The sequence below is a fragment of the Rhagoletis zephyria genome, unplaced genomic scaffold (genome assembly GCF_001687245.7).
Source record: "Rhagoletis zephyria isolate East Lansing unplaced genomic scaffold, Rhagoletis_zephyria_1.1 Rzeph_scaffold_00265, whole genome shotgun sequence".
Taxonomy (NCBI): domain Eukaryota; kingdom Metazoa; phylum Arthropoda; class Insecta; order Diptera; family Tephritidae; genus Rhagoletis; species Rhagoletis zephyria.
Genome location: NW_016157349.1, coordinates 283,189 through 295,386, shown reverse-complemented (window position 1 = coordinate 295,386; position 12,198 = coordinate 283,189). Strand labels below are relative to the sequence as shown.

The 12,198-nt window shown below is 33.3% G+C and overlaps 1 protein-coding gene across 3 annotated transcripts in view; it reads right to left on the bottom strand.

Annotated features, from left to right (window-relative positions):
* Positions 1-2,474: 2,474 nt before the first annotated feature.
* Positions 2,475-12,198, bottom strand: part of LOC108358513 (uncharacterized) — a 273,182-nt gene continuing 263,458 nt past the window's right edge. For all 3 annotated transcript variants that reach the window (XM_017609896.1, XM_017609894.1, XM_017609893.1), the window contains 2 exons: positions 3,260-3,347; positions 2,475-3,191 (listed from right to left, as the gene is read on the bottom strand). In XM_017609896.1, the coding sequence (XP_017465385.1) occupies positions 2,991-3,191; positions 3,260-3,347 (289 nt within the window). In that variant the 3' untranslated portion in view covers positions 2,475-2,990. The remainder of the gene's footprint in view (positions 3,192-3,259; positions 3,348-12,198) is intronic.

Below are 12,198 nucleotides of genomic sequence, written 5' to 3'. Positions count from 1 at the left end.
GCGATTTTGGAATCACCATTTACACGAGCGATTTTTCTTGAGGAATGTTGAATCGCCTAGAAAATTGCATCATGTAAATCCAGCATAAGAGAAACGGCAGGCGTGCACTTTTAGACTCGCTTAGGCGGTTACAGCGTCAATAATGAGAAAAATCACTTTTGAAAGGCGAAAATTTAAAATTTTCGTTTTTTTTTTTTGTTGACATCATTTTTTTCATAATTATTACGAATTTCGAAGGAGCGAAAATTTTGGCGGAGATAGTGGGAAACTCGCTGCGATCATAAAATTACATTCGGAAAAAATTTCGAAAAAATTTGACATAAGTCCCGAAATTATTATTCAATTGACATTTAAAATATTTCTGTCATCAGTATGTAAGAAAAGGAAGATAAAAAAACATATGACAGCAGTTCAGTAACATTTGAGGTTTGAATTGCATGCCGAGGGGCGGCCGCTATTTGAAAAAAAAAAACATTTTCTTTTCTGATCCCAGGCTTTGCCAAATGGTAGTGCGCACTTCTGCCCACTACATTACAATAGAGCGATATTTTGTACTACGAAGTCCGGCCTGTTTATCTATATATATAAATGTGACTTCGCCCTGAACACATAGATTACAGCGCCTCCGAAATGCCTCCCAGAAGCTCTTTCTCTACCTATATTCCCTCAAGAGAGGACTGGGTAGGACGGGGTTACTAAGGCTTCCGGACTTCTGCAATGTATTTCAGGTGGAATTAGCTGCCTCACTCAAAGGAATATCTGACTTTTTTATCCATCGCGTCAGAGTGCTTCTTAGGTACTTCTTCTAGTGTAGTTGCCGGGCAACAGTGACATCGCTGAAAACTGAGTGGCTGATGACATGGCGTTGGAAAGGCCCCCAGATAAGAAGCAACTAAGGACGCCTCTGTCTCCTGCGTTCACTCTTGGATGGCTGGGCCTAGTGTGAGCTCAGCGAGTGCTAGACTAACACGCAAAATTAGTACTCGCAATAATGAAATTTCATGCTGTACTAAATACCTAATAAAATGGACAAAAGAAAGCGATGCTCCTTTTGTGACATAAAAGAGGAAAATAAATGTTTTTATAAGGCACTTTAAAATACTTTTTGCAGCGCAAGTAACGAGTGACCCATCGTTACCCCTTAAAGGCGCCGAATACCACCTTACTTCTCAAGAGCTAGTGATGTGAGTTTTGACAGGCCATTTTGCGATTAATATTCACTAGGAGTTTCACTGATCCCTTTTGTATCAGCTGTCAAGAGGAAGATGAAGTGTAATCATCTTCACACTTTCTTTTGGAGTCCAACCTTCGCAAGGCTAATATTAAAGCATTTTGGCTCACTCTTCAGAACTAACACTGAGCTCTCAGGTATTCGGCTCGCGGCGTTAACCCAACCCACCCAACCTAGCCTGTACTTCTTTGAGCTATGAAATAGTTGGTCACATTAACCACAAGTCACATAAACATGACATTTGGTATGCAGACATATCTATGGTAGGTGCTTATAGTAAGTTATATATAAATGAGGTTGTAAAAGAGGGCGTAGCACTTAACATAGGCTTGGAATTTTTTATCAGCCATAACTTCGGAACAACAAGTCACATGACCCTTCTAATTCCTTCTGACATGGGGTGAAACCCGCGGGTAAAAGCTAATTTATATTAAATTTCAAATTTTCAAGTCAAAAAAATAAATTTAATTTAGTAGGGTTTTATGATCTCGACCTATATTGAAAAAATCATTAGAGAAAATTTTCAAAGAAAAATAAATTCCGTACCGATGTAAAAAAAATTCAAATGCTATTATAAAGTCAACATTTTTCAAAGAAATTTAAGGAGTATATTTCAGGCGAGTAGAACTTCATTTCAGACAAAAATTTTCCGGAAATTCAAAGATCGGTAAATTCATGATCCACTTGAGATACCTTACGCAGATACAATCATATATGTAATACTTCTATATTGGCAGTAAGCTAACTTCTCAATGTGTAAGCATTCCCAAATCAAAGCGAAACAGTCAAGTACCGTTTTTGTGAATGTATTGTGTACGTGAGTGCCGTTTTTGTGTATGTGTTGTGTACATGTTTATTTATAAACGTATGTGTTTCTTTTCTTTCGTACGTGTTTATTGATATATCTCTACTGTAATGTTTTCGGACGGTACCAGCTCTTACTGCCAATATAGAAGTATTACATATACGGATACAATCTACTTATACACTAAAACCATACACATATCGTTGATTAAAGTACAAAACCGCGTATCGTGGTTCTGCAAAACGTCGTAACTTGTCATCTGTGCCTAAAACGATATTTGCTCACCGGAAGCTCCTGGTATCAAGCCCTTATCCATTCATACTAAAATATCGATACTTAGACATAAGCGGAAGATATAAAAGGGCATAAAAGAGAGAACTGTTTTGAAATAAGACAAGTTTCACTCTCTCCTATAAAATTTTGGCAACCTCACATACGAGGTTTTGCATTTTCTTGATACGCGGTTTTGTACTTTAAACGACTATATGTATGTAAACATACGGTAGTATTTAGATAACAATAATCTACAATTACATAATAGAAAGTAAGGAAACCAGCCACGAACATCTTTCATTTATATCGAACAGTTTAAGTAACTCGAGTCCTAGGGTAAAATTACCGACGTTAGTAAATAGCATACACATACAGTCAATTTACATTGTCGTTAAACGCGAAAATGTTGCATTGCTGGGTGCATTCGTTGAATCGGTCGTTTTCGCCAACCACTACTAAAATTGCGAAGGAAACATGCAGTATGTTATCAATCATTGTGCTTCTTCAGTAGAATAGATTAGAATGTAAACATAGTCTTCCTTTGCATCAAAAGCAAATATTGCTTTTCCAACTGTTAGGAAAATTTAGGCGGAGTCCACTTCAGCGTGTGTGCAGAAATATAAGCACATGTTTTTGTTTTTGCTAAATTTATAATGATTCGAGCGTTCGTGCGCGCATTAACTACGTCCGTGCAGTTAAGAATACGTGTTTGTATCTTTTTACCATACCTTTTGCATTCCTACCTCGTGGCACCAAATTATGTAGGCCACTATGATCCCTGCTGATCTTCTGTACTTCACCATCTTCAGTCGGTGTTATCAGATCCCAAATGAAATTCTTGATTTTCTCATCACCCTTATAAACTTGTAGGCAATAGAGTAACTGCAATAAAATAATATTTAACTATAGTAGAAGAATATATATTTATGCAGCATTTTAATTATACGTACAATTATTCGGGCGCAGTCTTCAACGTCCATTTCGCGCCAACCACGTTTAAATTGGCCTAGCTCGAGAATTTCAGGCCAACGACCCCAGCTAAGGAGAGAGAGAAATAAACGAATTCATTTATTGGAACTTGAACATTTTAAGTGCATAGATAGTGACGTTGTTTTGAAAAGCATTCAGTGTTTGAGAAGATATTTACTCAGCGAAAACCTAAAGTTTCCTCAATATTAGCATGGTTGGTCATCATTTGCAATACATACTTGAAATAAAATATTTACTTACTTATTTATTTATTGTAGGGGTGTGCGATTATTCGATTACTCGAGCAAGTTGGTTAATCAGTTATTCGGTTAATCAATTTCTCAAGTAATGAAGATTTTGATTACTAAAACCGATGATTAATCGAGTTACTTGAAATATGATTACTCAAAAAACTTAATTTTGCTCGTTAAAAGAGTTTACTTTGGAAAATGCTTATTTTCTTTTTTACATTCTGTATATGAAAAAAATATTTAATTATAATCTTTGAAAACAGAAACGTTGTTTTCAAAGCATGATAAAAACATTATGTTTTTATCATGTTTCAAAGTATCAAGGAACTTCAACTGCTTTATATGTAAAGAGTACTTTGAAATGTTGATTACTCATTTTTCTCATAACGTTGATTAATCATAAAGCAAATTACTCAAATGTTTGTGTTTTTGGTTAATCGAAATCTTGATTACTCGAGTAACTGAACTTTTGAGTAATCATAATAGTAGGAGATCCGACAAAGGCACGACCTTCACCCATCTGTTTAATGGATTAAATCTACTTTGTATGCAATTTAAAGTGTCAGGAAATATTTCGCGAGTGCGTTGGCTGAAAAATTAATTACATATTCAAAAATTTAAATTTTTTTTAATTTTGCACTCATTTGTTTAATGAACAAATTACATATATCCCAATCGAAAGCATAAAGCCTATAGAATGTGTTAAACAGATGAGTGAAAATTACTAATATTACCTACCTGTTCATACCTGCCAACCCGATAGGTAGACCAGGAAACAAATAGACAACCCAACGTTTTCACATTCTATAGGCTTAATACTTTCGATTGGTATATAATTTGTTCATTAAAAAAATGAGTACAGAATTAAAAAAATAATAATAATTTTTGAATATTTGTTGTTTTGTTATTTTTTGGCCATTTAACAATTATATTCAACAATTTTATAATGAGCTCGAGGCCATTTTTAAATGAAANCACAATAAATTTTTCATTTAAAAATGGCCTCGAGCTCATTATAAAATTGTTGAATATAATTTTTGAATATTTCATTAAAAATATCCTGACCAGGATTTTTTCAGCCAACCCACTCGTAAAATATTTATTAACACGTTAAACTTCATAGGAAAAAGATTTCATCCAAGTCGTGAAAGTCGTGCCTTTGTCGGATCTTAGACGATAACTTCCAATTAATCGAATAATTGAGTTATTTACTTTATGATTAATTAAATTTTTTAATAATCAATTAATCGCACAGCCCTAATTTATTGAATACAAAAGTTCCTTAGAGAGTAGTTATTAGCAGTTCTTTTGTAGATACACACCTGTGTCCTGCACGATTAGATAAAAAGGTAACATGTTAATAATCGCCGATACCACGGTACTAAACGAGGATTTTGGCATCGCTGGATAGCAGCATCGTCGGTTACATTGTGCACGAAAATGAAACTCTTTACTTTGAACAAGCCGACGAACTACCTAGTAAAGTCAATTCTGGTACGCCGAATTTAGTGGTGATAGTAATTTTTCTAGGTTAGGTAATCGAGTAATATTAAATTCAAGTTTTTAGGTGGGATCCCTTTTTGAGCGAAATATTGAGATTTTCGATTGCTCTGAAAATTCGTATTGGAGGGTTTTTGGTGCGAGGGATCCAAATTCGACATTATTTTTGCCATCCGAGAAATATTTGGTACAGCTTTCTTACAAAAATTTCCGTAAACGGCCGTAAATGTATGGAAATAGCCAAAAGTTTGTTGAGAATAGATTTTTTTTTTTTATAAAAATACGTTCCTAAAAATTTCATCGCAATCAGAAAAAAAATATACCACTCATATAAATTTTTCCGATTTTGAGCAAAAACTCCAAAATTTTGTATGGTAATTATACCTATGTATGTATTTCAGTGCGCGCTACCACTCCGCTGGGCCTGGGTTCAAGCCCTGGTCAAAGCAACATCGCAAAAAAGAATTTAGAAAAAAGGTTTTTTCTTAACAGCGGGCGCCCCACGCGCGTCAAGTCGCACGCTACAAATCTAGGAGGAGCTCGGGCAAACACTAACATATATGTAAGCGATAAGTAGCACGTTGTTCTCTAACCTAGGATTCCTCTTCTTAAGGAGTAAAAAAGTATATTTTATATCTACAATGCAAGAAAATTCATAATTTTTATAAAATACGCGAAGTTCGGTTACAGTTGTGAGCAGCCTTTTTTATCGCGTTTGGTATCTGGCACAGTTGTTTAATACCTGGCTTTTTTCCTCAGAACCTAAAAATGAACGTCTGAAAACTCCGAGCTTTTGGTTAGAACTCTCAAGAAGTTATACCTTGATAAAAAAAAATAGATTTTATGCCAGTTGCAGTAGAAATTTTCTAATATTAGCAAGTAAATTACTCATTTAAACCGAGAGTTTTGTTATAAACAACTGTTTACTGATATTTACACATATAAGTAGTACTACCAAAGGTATAAAAACCGCAGTTGGCAGTGCAGATGCTTTGTGGCGGCAACAATATGCCAGTACGCAAAATATCGACAAGTGATATTTTTTTAAATTATTCAAAGTGCTTTCCATCATAAACCATTTTCGTTAATATTCATTTAAAATATACCTCATTCTATAACAAAAATTATGTAAATCAACTTGTAAAAAATTCATAAAAATTAATCCAACTTAAAAAAAATTTTGATCAAAATTTCAAAGTTTTTAATCAGAATTTTTAGAAAAAGTTCCGGTAAACAGTTTTGTAGCTCCTTCAATTTCAATATAATAAAGTGCAAGTTTCCAGTAGCTGAAAATTACCGTTGAATTTTTAGATTTTTTTTTGCCGAGGGTGTAGCGCATTTTCTTCTATGCAAAAATAGATTTTGTTCATGCCATATGAGTATTTCCATACGTCACATACGTGACTGTCGTACGTTTCAATGAGATACAAACAAGGAAAAACATTTGTTTTCTTTTACTTTTTTTAGACCCTTGTATAGCACATAATTAGATCTATATTTAGCCGAAAAATGAAAACAATCGAACCGCATGGTCCTTAAATATAAGCAATTAAAGAGAGTGTCGTTACGTGACAAAAAATGCAAGTCGACTTTTTCTTTTCTTAGAAAATCGCAAAACTCTGCGAATTTTGGATGGCTCCTTTCATGAAACTTGTTTTAATATGATTTGGAGTAATTCTAGTTGTTTTTAGAGTTTTTTTAAATTAATGCAACTTGTTTAAAATTTCTTTTACGACCCCAAGTGTGAAACGTTACGTGACGTGGCGTCACGTGACATCAACTTCCATAGTTATATTTTTGTTAATATTGCTTTTAAATGATTTTTTAACGCAAATGAAACATACATTTTATGTCGAATATACTTTATATTTTGACTTCAGCGCCAATTCAGAGTAAATTTTTTGGAAATATGTGATTTATTATATTTCAACTACATACGCCAAATTCTAACCAAATCCGGCCATAAATACAGTTTTCCCAAATATCTGGACCTTGGCGCCACATATGTAGGAAGACCATTTTACGCAATAATTTTTCAACTTACATACATAGCCAGTATATATCGAAAAAAGCAGATAAATTGGTCCATAAATACGTTAGATATATGACTTTTATTTATATTTTTTTGCGGTAGACCTTCCGATGGAAACACCCATATGTATGTATGTATGTATATGGGCAAATCTAAAAAACAGGTAACCTTGGTGTTATTTAGCTTTATTTTCACTGTTGGAAACTATATCAAGCTGGTTGCTTTTGGATATAATTCATTGACGTAAACTTGAAGCCTCAAACAAATCAATCAGATCAATTTGCTGCATAACTTTTGAATTACAGCTGTTTAAATTAAAAAAAAAAAATAATAATAATAAAAACAAGTGAATTTTTTATGTAATTTTTAAGAGGGACAAAACTATTTATGTCATAACTTTTGAAGCAGACCATATTCTGATTTGAAATTAAATGGGCATTTAGCACTTATCTGTATACTTCACATGTATTAGGTAAGAAAAGTGTGCATCAAAAAATAACGAAATGGCAAGTAACTCAAAGTCTGTAACTCCACATTTCACAATTTCCAAAATTTTCGTTTTTTCGCGTAGAGTTTTTGAAGCATCTAGTTTTAAGAACTTTTTAATTGTGTATTGTATTCTACAAACAATTACGAATAATTTGATACCTTAACAAGAGGTGTGCTTTCAGAATAAACCAAAGATAAAATATTCTGCGATCTTGAGCGTAATTTTTATTCCAAAAATACCTTAATTGAAGGCACATTTGGAAAATACGTCGAAACGGTNGTCCTTAAATATAAGCAATTAAAGAGAGTGTCGTTACGTGACAAAAAATGCAAGTCGACTTTTTCTTTTCTTAGAAAATCGCAAAACTCTGCGAATTTTGGATGGCTCCTTTCATGAAACTTGTTTTAATATGATTTGGAGTAATTCTAGTTGTTTTTAGAGTTTTTTTAAATTAATGCAACTTGTTTAAAATTTCTTTTACGACCCCAAGTGTGAAACGTTACGTGACGTGGCGTCACGTGACATCAACTTCCATAGTTATATTTTTGTTAATATTGCTTTTAAATGATTTTTTAACGCAAATGAAACATACATTTTATGTCGAATATACTTTATATTTTGACTTCAGCGCCAATTCAGAGTAAATTTTTTGGAAATATGTGATTTATTATATTTCAACTACATACGCCAAATTCTAACCAAATCCGGCCATAAATACAGTTTTCCCAAATATCTGGACCTTGGCGCCACATATGTAGGAAGACCATTTTACGCAATAATTTTTCAACTTACATACATAGCCAGTATATATCGAAAAAAGCAGATAAATTGGTCCATAAATACGTTAGATATATGACTTTTATTTATATTTTTTTGCGGTAGACCTTCCGATGGAAACACCCATATGTATGTATGTATGTATATGGGCAAATCTAAAAAACAGGTAACCTTGGTGTTATTTAGCTTTATTTTCACTGTTGGAAACTATATCAAGCTGGTTGCTTTTGGATATAATTCATTGACGTAAACTTGAAGCCTCAAACAAATCAATCAGATCAATTTGCTGCATAACTTTTGAATTACAGCTGTTTAAATAAAAAAAAAAAATAATAATAATAAAAACAAGTGAATTTTTTATGTAATTTTTAAGAGGGACAAAACTATTTATGTCATAACTTTTGAAGCAGACCATATTCTGATTTGAAATTAAATGGGCATTTAGCACTTATCTGTATACTTCACATGTATTAGGTAAGAAAAGTGTGCATCAAAAAATAACGAAATGGCAAGTAACTCAAAGTCTGTAACTCCACATTTCACAATTTCCAAAATTTTCGTTTTTTCGCGTAGAGTTTTTGAAGCATCTAGTTTTAAGAACTTTTTAATTGTGTATTGTATTCTACAAACAATTACGAATAATTTGATACCTTAACAAGAGGTGTGCTTTCAGAATAAACCAAAGATAAAATATTCTGCGATCTTGAGCGTAATTTTTATTCCAAAAATACCTTAATTGAAGGCACATTTGGAAAATACGTCGAAACGGTGTTGCTCTTACTTAATTGGAGCCTTCTAAATTCAATGGCGTCCTCAGTTTTGCCCTATTGTCTCCACTTTTGGAGACAGCGGTACTTGAAACTTTGCTTAAATTTGAACTATTTTATAAAAAACTTCCTGAGCTTTGAAGATATTTTACTAAAATTTGGCACATAACCGTTTTTTAATATTACCTTAATTATTCCATAAAATTATCGAAATCGGTTCCCTAAAACATCTAGCTAGTTAGATTTATAGCGCAAAAACACATATCTAAGTAATCAGTTGTACTGGAGCTATATGTTAATGCGAACCTGTTTCGACAATTTTAAGGAATAATGAAGGTAGTATTAAAAACCCCTTACGTGCAAAATTTTAGTAAAAGAACTTCAAAACTGAGGGAGTTAGTTATAAAATAGTTAAAATTTAATCAAATTGAATTATATTAATCGATTTATTAAGAGATTACGAATAAAAAGATATATAAAACATAGGTGTGGTCACAAATTTAAAAATTAATTTTTTTTTTTGTGAAAGTGTACCTATTTTTTAGATTTGCCCATATGTATCGGTGTGAAAAAAAATTAATCACGTATGTCACAATTGCAGGTCCCCACGAGATAAAAACGAAAAAGGAAGTCTCCAATCCGCCGGATGAGCTCCCACTACCATCAGACCGGATACTCTACCAAATAGAAATTCTGGCTGAGATCGCAGTCCACTCCACAGAAAACGCAACCACAACAAATAGCACGTTAGACCAGCTGATCCAGCGATTGGGCCCAATACAGGTCAAGGCCCGCTTTACATAGCCAAAAATGTGGCTATGTATATGTAGCGATCAACCCTGTTTTTCGTTAAAACAAATAATTAATCGACGACGAGGATTAGATGAACTTATTTATTCGATTTCAAAAGTCTTAATACTAATAATTACTAATTAAAAATGATGTACAAAGTTGTTCGCGCGGTGGTTGAAAGTAGAAGAAAGAGCAAAAACCCTGCAAACCATTTTTTCAGAGTATTCTGCATTGTAAAGAAATTTTAAAGAATTCGTTAAGATTTAATTCGATTTTTTGCCGAATTTTCTAAAATGAAATAACCCTGCAAAACATTTTTTCAGAGTATTCTGCTAAGTAAAGAAATTTTAAAGAATTCGTTATGATTTAATTCGATTTTTTGCCGAATTTTCTAAAATGAAATAAATTACGCACACTTCCATTCTTTCACGAAATTTCGGAAGAAAATCTGTGAAGCAACGAAAATAATGCTGCTATGTGAAGAATACCTTTCAGAATTTTTCCAGAATTTTCTTTATTTTTCGTACAGAAATTTCTTAACGAGTTCGTGTCAACCACTTCATATAATTTTCTTTGAAAATTCGTATAAAAAACCGTTACAGAAATGAGATACTCTTAACGATTTCCTTAAGATTTCGGGAACTTTGGTTTGCAGGGAAATTACGCACACTTCCATTCTTTTACGAAATTTCGGAAAAAATCTGGGAAGCAACGAAAATAATGGTGCTATGTGAAGAATATCTTTCAGAATTTTTCTAGAATTTTCTTTATTTTTCGTACAGAAATTTCTTAACGAGTTCGTGTCAACCACTTCATATAATTTTCTTTGAAAATTCGTATAAAAAACCGTTACAGAAATGAGATACTCTTAACGATTTCCTTAAGATTTCGGGAACTTTGGTTTGCAGGGAAATTACGCACACTTCCATTCTTTTACGAAATTTCGGAAAAAATCTGGGAAGCAACGAAAATAATGGTGCTATGTGAAGAATATCTTTCAGAATTTTTCTAGAATTTTCTTTATTTTTCGTACAGAAATTTCTTTACGAGTTTGTGTCAACCACTTCATATAATTTTCTTTGAAAATTCGTAAAAAAATCGTTACAGAAATGAGATACTCCTAACGATTTCCTTAAGATTTCGGGAACTTTGGTTTGCAGGGAAGGAATAGTCAAAGAAATACATATGAAAAGTGGCGTTACCAGATTAAAGGCAAAAATATGATTTAAGTTGAGATTTTTAAGAGTTGTAGGGTTGCCGACCGCTAAATTACTCCCCTTGTTTTAAGAAAATAAATGTGATTCGACTTACAGTTGCGGTTAGTGAACATGAAATTGTTTAAGTGAGATGTAGGATATTCAATGAAAAATTTATTTTTTAAAAGTAACTAAGTTCGTCGGATGCGATTGTGTTGTCTCTTGTGCATCTGAGCTGTCGACGACCACGTAGACTTGTTTCAATCTGTCCAATGGTATGGTAGTGGGCTTGCCTTTGAGGTCAACGAATAAATATTTGTCGTGACCGCATAACCTGAAATGATCCATCATACGGTGACGAAAACGAAATTTCGATGTGGTCGTTGCGGACGAAAACGTGGGAGCAAGTGCTTAGGTTTTTAAAAACAAAAACGGAACGCTTGCCGTGTCTGTGCTGACTTAAATTACCGATGAAATCGCTCAACCAACCCATTGGCCTGTGGGTGGTATGGTGTTGTTCTTAGGTGTTTGATACCCAAGATTCGCGATAGCGAGTGGAAAAGTCTAGACTCGAATTGACGCCCCTGGTCGGAGGTAATCACGTGTGTCAAGTTAGCACTACACTTTTCGAATTTGGAAAAGTTAACTAAGGCATTAATTGTAGTGTTTTTGTTGTAAATTTGTTGTGGAAAGAAAAAATTTGTAGCTCTCGTTTTTTAAGAAAAAATGGTATGTAGTGCTAACTTGACACCATACACCTAGTCGATAGAATTGAGATATTGAAAATGTTATAACGGCATTAATTGTAGTGTTTTTGTTGTAAATTTGTTGTGGAAAGAAAAAATTTGTAGCTCTCGTTTTTTAAGAAAAAATGGTATGTAGTGCTAACTTGACACCATACACCTAGTCGATAGAATTGAGATATCCAATATGTTACTATGCCATTAATTGTAGCTTTTAACTTTAAAATTTGTTGTGAAAAGAAAAAATTGGTAGCTTTCGTTTTTCTGGAAAAAATTGAGTTGAACCTTTTTCGAACAAAATTTGGTATGTAGTGCTAACTTGACACCATGCCCCATTGACGACAGAATTGAGATATTGAAAAGGTTACAACG